Here is a 14925-nt window from a genome sequence, read left to right as displayed (position 1 = left end):
TTTTTTTTTTTTTTTTTTAGTAGAGACAGGGTTCAGGGTTACACCATGTTGGCCAGGATGTCTTCTCCTGGCCACATACACATGGCAAGTCTTAATCTCCTGATCTCAGGATCCACCCACTTCGGCCTCCCAAAGTGCTGGTATTACAGGTGTGAGCCACCGTGCCCTGTCTGGAAGGGATATTTAAAAAGCACCCAAAGGGCCCCTTTCAGGGAAGACAGTGCAGGCACGCAGGTGGAGCCACACATCTGCAGATCCAGTGACCATGGAGGAATAGAAGGTGGAGACATGGCCCTGCCCTCCCAGGAGTCCACAAATCCAGTCTGGGAGGTGAGTCGTTCTGCAAGTGGTAGAGTCCAGGAGTCTCCTTCACAGACTCCTCCACTTTACTGCCTTGACCATGGCCTTGCTACGCACCCTCTGTCCGTCACTGTGGCTCGAACTGCCCCAAATCTCCATCTCCAGCCATGTGTTTTCTCACCTGCCTGTCGGGCACCCTCACTCGCTATCTCGCAGGCTCCGCAAACTCACCCTGTCCCAGACCCACCTTCCCTGCACCTCTCCATCCTTCCATGGGTTCTTTCTCCTGTCTTCCCTATCTTGGTCAATGGTATCACTGTCTCCTGCGTGCCCCAGTGAGGAGCATGGGACTCACTCTCTTACACTGCACGTTCAATCACTTGCAAGTCTGGGGAATTCTTCCTCATTCATTGCTCTTCACGTGATCTGGCCCCTAGCTACCTCTCTTATTGTATCTTGTCCTGCTCAACTCCCCTCTCTGTGGAAGTAACATTTTACTGGTCTAAACTAATAGGCTAGGTGGCTCATGCCTGTAATCTCAGCACTTTGGGAGGCTGAGGCAGGTAGATCACCTGAGGTCAGGAGTTGGAGACCAGCCTGACCAACATGGTGAAACCCTGTCTCTGCTAAAAAAAAAAAAAACACAAAAATTAGCCAGGTGTGGTGGCGGGCACCTGTAATTCCAGCTGCTTGGGAGGCTGAGACAGGAGAATTGCTTGAACTCAGGAGATGGAGGTTGCAGTGAGCCAAGATTGCACCACTGCACTCTAGCCTGGGTGACAGAGTGAGACTCCATCTCAAAAAAACAAACAAAAAACCCCCCAAAAAACCAAAAACCAAAAACAACAAAAAAACCCTAACTAATAACAAAGAGCAAGCCATGGAAGGTCTGGGATGTGAAGGACAGAGGAAAGAGCAGGTGCAAAGGCCCTGAGCTTAGGAATGAATTTAACAATGAGCTTGATGTGTTCAAGGAACCAAAGGATGTGCAGCATACAGACCTAAAACCAATGGCTTCTAGGAGACACTCGTTTCCTCTGCAGCCTTGGGTCTCAGTGGATTAGGACGTGAAGGGGGAAGCTGATGTGGGATGAGGTGTGTCCCCCAAAAGGACATGTTGAAGTCTGAACCCCCAGGACCTGTGCATGTGGACTTACATAGAAACAGGGTCTTTGCAGATGTAATAAAGATATAAATTAGGGTGAGGTCATATTGGGGTAGGGTGGGCCCCTGATCTAATCTGATTGTCCATGTAAGAGAAGAAGGGACACAGCCGGAGGGAGAAGAGCCATGCAAAGACAGAGGCAGAGGCTGGAGCTGTGCCCCTCAAGCCAAGGCATGCCAGAGATTGCTGGTGACAAGGACTCCCTCCCTGACCAAACTTTAGCCAGGCTCCTCTAAACCATCTTCTCAGTGAGGCCTTGACCTTGGCCTGCTGAACTCAAGTTTTGGCAAAGAATTCTGCTAAGTCAGTCTAGTGAGACCTGTCCCATCCTTGATATCCAATCAAGTTCTTCATCTCCCATCTGAGATATCTTTTTTTTTTTTTGAGATGGAGTCTTGCTTTGTCACCAGGCTGGGGTGCAGTGGCTCGACCTCTGCTTATTGCAACCTCTGCCTCCTGGATTCAAGTGATACTCCTGCCTCAGCCTCCTAAGTAGCTGGGACTACAGGTGCCTGCCACCACGCCCAGCTAATTTTTGTATTTTTAGTAGAGACGAGGTGTCACTATGTTGGCCAGGATGGTCTCCATCTCTTGACCTCGTGATCTGCCCACCTCAGTCTCCCAAAGTGCTGGGATTACAGGCATGAGCCACCCCTCCCAGTCAGTATCTTTTTAAAAAATGATTTAAAAAAATTATTTAATACAGATGGGGTTTTGCCATGCTGCCCAGGCTGGTCTCAAATTCCTGGGCTCCAGCAATTAGCCCACTTCAGCCTCCCAAAGTACTGGGATTACAGGTGTGAGCCGCTGTGCCCGGCTCTGTTTTCGATGTCTAAGCCTTTGGTCTGCCTTTAGCAAGAGCCCTGTTTAGTAAGAATCCTTTTACCTATCATATCTCTCCTGTTCTCTTAGTAATTTTCCATCCAGCAACTCTGCTCATTGGCTATCAATCTCCAGCTATCTTTGCTATTATTTGGAGTTGAGTTCAGTCTCTCTCCCCTATTGCAATAGTCTTAAGAAAAGTCTTCCTTGTCATTTTAAGAGAACAACCAGTGCAATTAAAACAACAATAACAACAACAACAACCAAACACCAATTGCTACCAGAAGCCAGGAAGGGGCAAGGAAAGATTCTACCCAGGGCCTTCAGAGGGAGCCTGGCCCTGCTGGCACCTTGATTTCATACTTCTAGCCTCTGGAAGTGAGAGAATCAATGGTCGCTGTTTTAAACTGTCCAGTTTGTGGCAGTTACAGTAGCCCCAGGAAATGAATACAGAAGGCACTGTAGTCATTGGCCCTCGCCCAGGGAATACCTTTTGGGAGTAGTTGAGAGCCTTTTCCATCTCAGACATGATGGAGTTGATGTCATCACTCTCATAAATGCCTGGAAACAAAGCACATCATAAGCATGGGAGACAGGGTGTGGATCCTGGCAGGTGTCCCCATCATCTGGATACTAGAAAGCCACCTGGAGGTGACTCAAGGGCTGGGCGTGGTAGCTCACTCTTGTAATCCCAGTACTTTGGGAGGCGGAGGAGGGAGGATTGCTTGAGGTTGGGAGTTCGAGACCAGCCTGGGCAACATAGTGAGACCCCTTCTCTACCAAAAAATTTTAAAAATTAGTCGGGTGTGGTGGACACCTGTAGTCCCAGCTACTCAGGAGGCTGGGGTGGGAGGATTATTTGAGTTCAGGAGGTTGAGGCAGCAGTGAACTATGACGGCACCATTGCACTCCAGCCTGGGTGACAGAGGGAGACCCTGTCTCTAAGAAAAAAATGTTGTTTTGTGTACCATGTACAACTACCTTGCCAACCATGTGTCATGAACATACCACCCTTCAAACTCTGACATTAGGGTGCCTTCTAACTCTGACATTCTATGACATTCTAAAATATATACGTTTTTAATTTTTAATTTTTTCTGTAGTGGTGGAGTCTTGCTATGTTGCCCAAGATGGTCTCGAACTGGCCTCAAGCAATCTGCTTGCCTCGACTTTCCAAAGTGCTGAGATTACAGGTGAGCCACCATGTCAGAGTTTTACTTTTTTTTTTTTCTTGCTCTGTCACCCAGGCTGGGGTGTAGTGGCATGATCTCTGCTCATTGCAACCCCCACTTCCTGGGTTCAAGCGACTCTTCTGCCTCAGCCTCCCAAGTAGCTGGGACTACAGGTATGCGCCACCACGCCTGGCCAATTTTTTGTATTTTTAATAGAGACGGGGTTTCACCGTGTTGGCCAGGCTGGTCTCAAACTCCTGACCTCAAGTGATCCAGCCCCCTCGGCCTTACAAAGTGCTGGGATTATGGGTATGAGCTGCTGCGCCTTACCTACTTTTTTTAGCTTAAAAAAATTGCAGTAAAATATACATAACATAAAACTTACTATTTCAATCATTAAAAAGTGTACAGTTCGGTGGCATTAAGTGCATTCCCTTTGTTGTGCAACCATCACTGCTGTCTATCTTCAGAACAGCAGATTTACATTTTAAAATGTGATTTTTACAAGCTGCTTTTCTGAAATACATCTGTGGTCTAAGGGAGCTATGCTGGTGCTGAGACAACAATTTGGAATGAGCTGAAGGGACAAGGAAACACTCATGTACCTGTGTCTCCAAACCAGTGGAAGCGGCCACCTGCAGCCCGGGTGACCTCCCAGTAGGCAGTGGCTGTGTCGGTGTGGCTGGCATAGCAGGCAGGGGGCGTGGTGTCCATCTTTGGCTCACCCACGTAGAAGAGACACACGTTCAACTGGAGGTCACAGCCGCCACAGGCCTCGGCCATGTAGGCGCTGAGTGTAGGCTGGTGGGAAAGAGAAGGCAGGAGGGGCTCACGGCTGAGGGTCTTGAAGCTGTGGGGCTCCGGACAGCCCAGCCTGGTCATGTTCCTCCAGGGCCTTCTCTGTGCCTGGTCTAGTCCTTGGCATGAGGATGGAAAGAGATGAGCCTGGGTTGCAGTTTCTCTCAATATTTTAACAGAGTGTGGCCGGGGAGCTGGACCTAAGAGCCTCCTGACATCAGGCGTCGTCTAGATCAGTAGCATCCACATCCCCTGGGAGCCTGCTAGAAATGCAGACTCCCAGGCCCCACCCCAGACCCACTGAACCAGGATCTGCACTTTGTATGTATGTATGCATGTATATTTATTTTAAAGAGACAGGGTATCACTCTGTTGCCCAGGCTGGAGTGCAGGGACATGATCATAGCTCGCTGCAGCTTTGACCTCCTGGGCTCAAGTGATCCTTCTGGCTCAGCCTCCTAAGTAGCTGTGACTATAGGCACATGACACCACACCTGGTTAATTTTTTATTTTTGGGGACAGTTTCACACTTGTCACTCAGGCTGGAGTCTGGTGGCGTGATCTCAGCTCACTGCAATCTCCACCTCCCAGGTTCAAGCGATTCTCCTGCCTCAGCCTCCCGAGTAGCTGAGATTACAGGTATGCGCCACCACACCCAGCTAATTTTGTATTTTCAGTAGAGACAAGGTTTCTCCATGTTGGTCAGGCTGGTCTCGAACTCCTGACCTCAGGTGATCTGCCTGCCATGGCCTCCCAAAGTGCTGGCATTACAGGCATGAATTCACCACGCCCGGCCACGCCTGGTTACTTTTTTATTTTTTATTTTTGCAGAGACAGGGTCTTGCTATGTTGCCCAGGCTGGTCTTGAGCTCCTGAGCTCAAGTGATCCTCCCTCCCCAGCCTCCTGAGTAGCTGGGACTATAGGCATGTGCCATCATGGCAGGTGATTTTTTAAATATTTGTAGAAATGGGGTCTCACTGTGTTGCCCAGGCTGGTCTCCAGGGTCTGCAGTTTAATAGCATCCTTAGGTGCTTGTCTATACATTAAAGTTTGAGAACCACTGGTTTAGAAATCGTGCTGTAGAAACCTCGGTGAGGTTTCCACCTGGGGGAAGACGAATGAGGCTGCAAATGATAATGGACATCCAGGACGTGGTCTACCCACCATATCCTGGTCGGGGATGCCCCCAGTGAAGAGGTAGATTCCCTGCGATTGGTGTTTATCTTTGTCCTTGAAGTCCACTTCCACAGCCTTCCGCAGGGCACTGAGAACGTTCCTGCTGCCCTGACACCGCAGGTTCAGGACCCACCTGGGGAGGCAGGAACAGCCACGCTGAGGGCGTTGGCCCATGCCCAGGGCATACCTTTTGGGAATAGTTAAGAAGCTTTTCCATCTCAGACGTGATAGAGTTGATGTCATCACTCTCATAAGGTGAAGACATCCAGGTGGGGAGAGCAGCAGACAGAGGCACCTGTTTTTTGATTTCTGCCCATGGGTGTTTGGGGTTCAGGAACTCTAGAGAACTACTTCCTGATGGAGAGGGGGACAGAGAAAGCAATGCCTGCAAGTCTTCCCTCAGACACAGCCCCACAAAGTCTGCCCATCACCTACCGCCAGGCACTTTGTAAATTGTCGTGGCTCATGGGAACCATCTCAGGCCTCCAGCTCTCAATTGTGCTTCCAAACCTTTAAGAAGCAAAGAGAGTTTGTTCTTAGCCTGGGGGGAGGTTCACTTGGCAGCCCAGCTCTTTGGACTTTGCAGGCTTTTGGGGGAACAAAATTCTGATGAGATCCCCTAAAACAAGAGGATGTCACTGGCCTGGGCCAGCCATGAGATTTCCTTGAGGGTCATATGGTCTCAACATACTTGAGCCAAGACACAGCGTGAGCCAGCTTTGATCAGCTTCCTTTCTGAAGTGCTGAGCTACGACATGTGGCCCCCCCTTTAACCTCCCTTAGCATGGCCCCTGTCACCCCACATTTCCCCTCTCGATCCATACTATAGTTTTTGCTTTTGTTTTTAAATACACATCTATGCAATCAACAGGATTTGGTAAAGAAAAAATACATACACATCTAGCCTGGGCAGTATAGCAAGACCCTATTTCTACAAATAAAATATTAGCTGGGTGTGGTGGCACATACCTGTCGACCTAGCTACTTAGGAGGCTGAGGGGGGAGGATCACTTGAGTCCAGGAGGCTGAGGCTGTAGTGAGTTATGATTGTGCCACTGCACTCCAGCCTGGGCAACAGAGTGAGACCCTGTCTCAAAAAACAAACAAACCAACCTTCAAATCCAGAAAACCTACATTGTTTCATTTGTCTCATAAGACAGAATTGAAGATCCTTTTTTATTTTGAGATGGAGTCTCGCCCTGTCACCTAGGGTGGAGTGCAATGGTGCTATCTCAGCTCACTACAACCTCCACCTCCTAGGTTAGAGTGATTCTCCTGCCTCAGTCTCCTGAGTAGCTGGGATTACAGGCACATCCCACCACGCCTGGCTCATTGTTTTAGTATCTTCATTAGAGACCGGGTTTCACCATGTTGGCCAGGCTAGTCTTGAACTCCTGACCTCGTGATCCGCCCACCTCAGCCTCCCAAAGTGCTGGGATTAGAGTCATGAGCCACTGCGCCCAGCCTGAAGATCCTTGAGAAGAGGATTTATACCCTTTATGGAGGAAAAGTTGTCCCCTCTCTAGGGGGGACTTTTAAGATTAATGCCTCCCCCTGAGCTTTGACCTCATCATCACCCATCTCTTCTGAGACTTTGTCCCACAATTCCCCCCTCACATCCACACATTCCCAACTCTCCCCACTTCCCTCTCCCCCAGGGCCTCTCTACCTGTTTCAGACTCTCTATACTTAACAAGAACGTCCTCCTTCCACTGGGCAGCTACTGTATGAGCAACTTCGCTCTTTCCTCTTTCCCCTTATGGACAAGCTCCCTGGAAACACAATATACCACCACTTCCTCACCTCCTCAACCCATGCAGCCAAACTTCCGCCCTGATGAGGGTTCCCTGGTAGAGATGAACAATGCCCTCCATTCCCCTGCCAGTGGAAATATATTCCTATTATCGTTGAATAATAAACCCAGTTTCAAGTGATTCTTATGCCTTAGCCACCACAGTAGCTGGGATTACAGGCCTGCACCACTGAGACTGGCTTAGTTTTGTATTTTTAGTAGAGTTGAGTTTCACCATGTCGTCCAGACTGGTCTCAAACTGCTGGCCTCAAGTGATCGATTTTCCTCAGCTTCTCAAAGTGCTGGGATTACAGGCGTGAGCCACCGTGCCCAGCCTTCAAAGATTAGCTGGGTATGGTGGTGTTTGTCTATAGTCCCAGCTACTTGGGAGACTGAGGCAGGAGAATTACTTGAACCCAGAAGGCGGAGGCTGCAGTGAGCTGAGATCATGCCACTGCACTCCAGTCTGGGCAACAACAGAGTGAGACTCTGTCTCAAAACAAACAAACAAACAAACAAAAAACAACAAAAAACTATACATATAGTTTTTAAATTAAAAATACTAGATATGTACTATATTTAATTATATATAATATATAATTTTAAAACTATACTAACATTTTAAAACTATGCATATTATATATAATTTTTAAAACTATATATAATTTTGAAGTAAGTTCAAATCTTACTTCAAAACCTCTCTGATCTTTGTTGTATTTAATTCCAAACTATATACAGTTTTTAAAATTGCATATCATTCATCTATATATACACACATAATTTAATGTATACATATAATTTAATTTATTTATTAAAACAGAGAAGGGATCTCACTACATTGCCCAGGCTGGTCTCAAACTCCTGGATGTAAGTGGTTCTCCTGCCTCGGCCTCCCAAGGTGCAGGGATTACAGGGGTGAGACACTGCACCTGGCCAGTGTCTAAATTTATATATATAATTTAAATTGAATTTAGAATTGGAATCCTAAACATTTGAAAATAGTGTGGCTTGCTGGAGCCAGGCTGAGGACTGAGAGACTAGGACATGGCTGGGGTCCTTCCTTTTCTCTTCGGCCTATTTCATCTTGGAAGCCAAATGGGCCAAGAGGGCTGAATTACTTTATCCTGGTTGATCAAGCGGTGTGTTTTGGGGCTGCTTATCACCTTCGCCCCAGTGGGACAGTCCTGTAGCCATTTAATTATTCAATGCCCCAAACAAGATCATCCAAGTCAGATAAACCGATGGCTATCCTAGGAGGCCGGGTGCCCATGACGTCAATATCTGTTGTCCAGCTATGTCCAAAGCCTCAGCCCAACGACAGCGTCCAAACACACACGACCCACCCTTGCCCTCAGGAGCCAGGAGCCACGTACGCGATGAGGTTGAAGTAGTCCTTGTTGGACAGCTGCTCCTCCAGCAGCAGCCGCAGGGAGTGCTGGATATGAATAATGTACATGGAATTGGTCGCAGAGATATCGAGCAGTATAACCACCCTAAAAGGAAACACAAGCTTTAAGAGGAGAATTGAATCTCTGAGATAATGTTTATTTTGTTCCATTTTACTATTTAAAGTTTTTTTCCAGAGGAATTTTGCATGCCAAATTCATAGCTGGCCAAAATCCTCTCTGTGGTTTTAGGCCAACAGAGATGGGCTTACAATGGTAGATTAAAGGGGGTCATGGAACCCCCTGCTCTCCCAGGAGATGCTGTAATGGAATAAAGCCTGACGGTGGAGATGGTTTAAGAGGTAGGGACTTCATATAATGATTTTCATGGATGTAAAGAATTAGCATTCAATATTTTTATATGTCAGACACACACACACATATACACACATGTACGTGTGTGTGTGTGTGTGTATATATATCTTTTTTTTAAGATTGTCTTTCTGTTGCCCAGGCTGGCGCACAGTAGTGCGATCATGACTCACTGAAGCCACAACCTCCTGGGCCCAAGAGATCTTCCTGCCTTAGCTTTCCAAGTTGCTGGGACTGCAGGCACACATCACCATGCCTGGCTAATTTAAAAAAAAAAATATTTTTGTAGAGACTGGGTCTGTCCATGTTGCTCAGGCTGGTTTTGAACTCCTGGCCTCAAATAAGCCTCCTGCCTTGGCCTCTCAAAGTACTGGAAATACAGGCATGAGCCACCACATAGGCCCACCATAGGTTGGGGTCTTTGCAGGGAAAACAAAAACAAGGTGAGCAAGTAACATAAGGAATTAGGTGTATCTGGGCTTCTTGGAAAATATTTTTATCTTTTTGTTTGCTCTCTTTCTGTTTTAAGATCTCTAGCCTCAGTAGGTCTTTCTCTCATTTTACTACTTCAAATTTATGTTCCCACCTTCTGCCCCATTTTCATTTTGAGATAGCTATGGATAGCAAAAGAACATCCATGGGATTTACAGCTGGAAGACCTTGGTTCAAGTTCCACTTCCCACCAGCTGTGTGGCCTTGGGCAAGTCACAAAACCTCTCTGATCTTTGTGTAAGTAGTTTAACTATAAGCTACTTATAAGACTTCTCATAGGGTTGCTTCAAGAACAAAGTTACATAATAGATGTATAGTGGCCAGGTGCAGCGGCTCATGCCTGCAGTCCCAACATGTTGGGAGACTGAGGCAGGAGAATTACTTGAAGCCAAGAGTTTGAGACCAGCATGGGCAACACAGTGAGACCCTGTCTTTAATAATAATAACAAATGTATAGTATTACAAAATATAATGCTTTGTAAATGTTAATATATCAAACAAGGTGTCGAATCATAATAATGACCATGATAGATACCTATGGTTTCTTCCAATTCAGCATCCATTACCTCATCTGGCAACAGCATCCTGATTTTTCTTTGGGCAACACCTCTGCCTCTATCAGTCAATGTGAGTTGAGTGAAGCTGACCCCACTCCAAACTTCAGGGATGGGCATTTGACCCTGGCCAATCAGAACAGCACAGCTCTGACTGGGTGGGAGGATCCATTCATCCACGAGCCATTTGCTCTGGCCAGGGAGAGTGTATTTTTTTTTTTTTTTAGATACAGGGACTCTGTCTGTTGCCCAGGCTGGAGTACAGAGGCAGGATATAGCCCACTACAGCCTTGAGCCCCTGGGCTCAAGCGACCCTTCTGTCCCTGCGTCAGCTTTCTAAGTAACTGGGACTATAGGTGTACAACACCATGCCCAGCTAATTATTTTATTTTTTGTAGAGACAGGGTCTCACTATGTTGCCTAGTCTGGCTTCAAACTTTTAGCCTCGAGCGATCCTCCTGCCTTGGCCTCCCACAGTGCTGGGATTGCAACAATCCTCAGTGACACAATGATCATATTATTAGCATCAATGATGGTGGTGATGGCTTTTTCCTCCTTTGGGGGCTCTGCTGAGAGACTGTCAATCCCTAACCTAGGTGATGACTTCTGATGCTACCAGCAGGGTATTCGTGAATCAGATAAAGGTCATGTCACACACCAGACCCACGAAGGATAAGAGCCCTCCTTAAGAACGGTACCTTTTTTCACAGACAGTGCCCCAGATTCTTCTGCTGGCCAGGGATAGCCACTCAATTCTCCTCTCGTACATCCGCATAGTTCTGCTGAGCTGTTTCTGCAGAAGCATGGGCCACAGTGAGTAGCTGCTCAAATGCTGAGCAACCAAGGAGCCTGAGGTGTACCAGGGTGGGCTTCAGGGACTGGTGTATCAAGTCCCTGGGAATCCAGGCAGTATAATCATTCCACTAAATCATGGACAAATTTGCCACAAGACCAGAAAGGGAAGAGTCACAAGGTATTTCAAACGGGGGAGGAAGCAGATCTTTCCCCAGAGGATTAGAGGTTTTTTTTTTAAGGCATTGAGGTCCCTGACTGGGGAGGAGGTGGCCAAAGCCCCAGGGGGCCTGTAGGTGGAGCACACAGTGCCTCTTCACAAGAGGGAGTTTAGTCAATGGCTTGGTGACACCACAGCCCAGGGGGCCTTCCTCCCGTTCCCCGTTCCTGTATCCTAGTTTCTGACTGATTGAACCCATCACTGACCTGGTAATCATAGAGGAAGGGTAGGTCCACATGAACGTTCTTCACTGTTCCATCATGCCATTCAAACTGTATCATTGCCTTCTGTACTCAAGCACGGGCAGGAGGATGAGCAGGCGGACAGAAGCATATGTAGTTTAATTTGGGCACTGGTTCTCCAAATCAGATGCATGAGAGGGAAGCGGGGTCTGAACACATTTGAGGTTGGATTGAACTCCCTCCCACATCTCCACTACACACCCCCCAATACTACCACCACCACTACCAGGTCATTGCCTTGTCTGGAGCTGGAAGCAGAGAGCCTTAGAGAGTGGTCCCCAGAATGGACCATGCCTGACAGCAAGCCAGGCTGTCTCCCTGAGAGGCTTTTCTGAACATCAGAGTCATGAAGATATGGTTGGACGGTTTTAGTAATAGAGAGCACAGGAGACCTTAAAATATACTACTTAGGTTTGAGAACCCAGACAGGCCTTCACAGATGCTTTGAAAATCCAATTTGTTCTTCCTGTTTTTTCACCCTCCACCAAGTGATCGTGTCCATCTCTCTATCACTCCATCCATCTAGCCATTCATCCACGCATTGATAGACCTACATGTCCCTTACTCCTCTTCCTTTCAGTCTTCCATCTTTCTACTATCTTTCTATTCACCTATTATTCCTTCCTTCCATTTCTCCATCCTTTCCCTCCTCCCTCCTTCCATCCTTACTTTAATTTCTACTTTCATCCTTTCACTTTTCCTTTATTCTATTTTGTCATCCATCCTTCCATTTTCTCTTTTGTCCTTCCATCTGTTCAGATTTTCATCCATTCACTCATCCATGCATCCATCCATCCACTCATCCATGCATCCATCCATCCACTCATCCATCCATCCACTCATCCATCCATCCATTTATCCATCAATCCATCTATCCATCTATCCACTTATCCATTCATCAATCTATCTATCCATCCATCCATCTATTTATCCATCAATCCATCTATCCATCTATCCACTTATCCATTAATCCATCTATCTATCCATCCATCCACTTCTCCATTTATCCACTCATCCATTTATCCATCTATCCATCCATCCATCAGTCCACTTGTCCATCTATCTATCCATCCATCTATTTATCTACCATCCATCTGCCCATCCATTCATCCATCTCTCCACTCATCCATCCATCCATCTATGCGTCCATTTACCTACCCATTCATCTATTCATCCATCTATCCATTCGTCCATCCACTTCTCCATTTATCCACTCATCCATTTATCCATCTATCCATCCATCCATCAGTCCACTTGTCCATCCATCTATCCATCCATCTATTTACCTACCATCCATCTATCCATCCACCTGCCCATCCATTCATCCATCTCTCCACTCATCCATCCATCCATCCATCTATGCATCCATTTACCTACCCATTCATCTATTCATCCATCTACCCATTCATCCATCCATCCATGTTTCCATTCATTCATCATTCTTTTCCTTCTTGTTGCCATCTTTCCTTCCAACTACCTTCTTAGCCATGCAGGAAACAGTCATTGATTTCTTACTCATACTAAACAGGGTATACAGAGTTGAAGAGTTTTCCCTCTGTACCTCATACTTGATAGGGATTTAAATATGTAAACATTCATGCATTAACACTTTATGGGAGCAATAGTAGAAGTCTGCATTAGGTACAGCGAGGACATAAAGAGAGCAAGTCTGTTCTGTCTGAGTTGGGAGGAGGAAGCCTTCATGAAGGAGGTGACCATGGTACCTGGTTTATCCCTCTTGCCCTGCCTCTCAAGTTCAATTTTCAGATCTTTGAAAACCAGCAGTTGCAGTGGATTTGATGTGCATTCTAGAGTCCTGGGTGGGAAGCCTGAATCCCTGGTAATTCTTGTTGCCAGAACATTTAAGAAGGTGGGAAAAGCCAGAAGGGAGCTCTCCTGCAGGGGACTGGAGAGAATTATGAATCTGAATTACCTCATGGATAGTCGATGATACTGTTTTCTGGAGAATAGGTACAAATTCCTCCACAGGAGAAAATGCATTGGGTGCCAGGACCTGATATAGACCTAATTTCTTGGCTGAAAAAAATAAATTGTGAGGTTGGAGGCACTGCTTAGGAAGCTTCAAAGGGTTCAAGCCTTTTATTTTACTTTATTGAGACAAGGTTTTGCTCTGTTACCCAGGCTGGAGTGCAGTGGCACGATCATAACTCACTGCATCCTCAAACTCCTGGGCTCAAGTTATCCTCCTGCCTCAGCCTCCCTGAGGAGGTGGGACTATAGGTGCACACCACCACACGCAGCTAATTTTACTTTATTTTTTTATAGAGATGGGGTCTTGCTATGTTGCCTAGGTTGGTCTCAAATCTCTAGCTTCAACTGATTCTCCCTTATTGGTCTCCCAAAGTGCTGGGAGTGCAGGTGTGAGCCACTATGCCTGGCTGGGTGTCAATCACCTGGTTCCTGGGTTCTGCCCTCTTTGGAGATTTACCTTTCAGACCATTGACCTTAAGCCACTCTGCAGAAGTCTTGTCCAAGTTTGGAAACTCAATGGTGAGAGGAGCATCATGCTTTGGAGGTTTAGGCAAGAGGCTTACGAGTGGCCCTTTTGCAATCTCTGTGGAAATCTAAATGAAATGAGAAAGCTCTCATTACATAATCATATTTCAGAGCCGAAAAGTCCTCAGTCTTCACCCCTACACCTAGTCCCTGCAAGTGAAAGATCTTAAACACTCCCTGGTAGATTAAAGGTGGTTTTGCTTTTCCCTTCCATTGTCCCCTCCCCTTCCCTGGTGATTTCTGGAATTTCCAGGGGAAGAGGGAGGTGTACCCAGCAACTGGCTTGCTCTCACAGTGGCCCATCCTCCTGGTTCCTTCCCTAACCTTATCATGAAGATCACCATCATGGGCCCCAAGACGACAGGTCGCCCCTCCATGCTTCAGAGAACTAAAAACTTCTGCACCAAATAACTTATGGAGCCCCCATCTGGCCACCCTGTGGCCACATTTACAAAGTAAAGAATGGAGGCTCTGAGAGGTTAAATCACAAAGAATGTATAAGTAAAACACAGAACAGCAAGTCCCAAACTTCAGAGATTCCCTGCCTTCATGAATTTTGCTATATCTGAGTATTACTGTTATTATTTTTTTAAAGAATCAACATGTAGCATTAAAGTTTTTTAGTTATTAATTTTACTTAATTTAAAAAATTCACTCCCTTTCACCATTTTAGAAAGAAGATCTATGATGACCATAATGAGCTAGTTTTAAATAGATACCATTTAAAAAATATATTAATCCATGCAACACCTAAAATCATCCTGCAAACTACAAGTAGTACATGCACTTCGTTTCGGGAAACTTTTGGCAAGGTTTTGGGCCTTAGACCTGGGTTCAATCCGTACTCAATCTACTTCTGTCTCTGCAATCTTGAGCAAGTTATGTAACCTCTTAACTTCAGTTTCCTGTAAAAAGTAATAATATACTTACCTCAGATAGTTATTAAGATAGTGCATTTAATAATTAAACATTGTGCCTATCTTATAATGAGCACTTAATAAATGAGAACTATTATAATTCTTTTTTTTTTTTTTTTGAGATGGAGTCTTATTCTGTTACACAGTCTGGAGTGGAGTGCAGTGGCACCATCTGGGCTCACTGCAACCTCTGCCTCCTTGGTTCAAG

The 14925-nt window shown here is 46.2% G+C and overlaps 1 protein-coding gene across 9 annotated transcripts in view; it reads right to left on the bottom strand.

Annotated features, from left to right (window-relative positions):
* Positions 1–14925, bottom strand: part of VWA3A (von Willebrand factor A domain containing 3A) — a 68083-nt gene that overhangs the window by 23758 nt on the left and 29400 nt on the right. For all 9 annotated transcript variants that reach the window (XM_017534358.2, XM_017534357.2, XM_017534356.2 and 6 more), the window contains 9 exons: positions 13733–13868; positions 13217–13320; positions 11248–11328; positions 10728–10822; positions 8600–8719; positions 5870–5944; positions 5423–5567; positions 4065–4260; positions 2778–2848 (listed from right to left, as the gene is read on the bottom strand). In XM_017534358.2, the coding sequence (XP_017389847.1) occupies positions 2778–2848; positions 4065–4260; positions 5423–5567; positions 5870–5944; positions 8600–8719; positions 10728–10822; positions 11248–11328; positions 13217–13320; positions 13733–13868 (1023 nt within the window). The remainder of the gene's footprint in view (positions 1–2777; positions 2849–4064; positions 4261–5422; positions 5568–5869; positions 5945–8599; positions 8720–10727; positions 10823–11247; positions 11329–13216; positions 13321–13732; positions 13869–14925) is intronic.

The sequence above is a fragment of the Cebus imitator genome, unplaced genomic scaffold (genome assembly GCF_001604975.1).
Source record: "Cebus imitator isolate Cc_AM_T3 unplaced genomic scaffold, Cebus_imitator-1.0 Scaffold85, whole genome shotgun sequence".
Classification (NCBI taxonomy): Eukaryota; Metazoa; Chordata; class Mammalia; order Primates; family Cebidae; genus Cebus; species Cebus imitator.
This window is presented reverse-complemented; position numbering and strand designations above follow the sequence as displayed.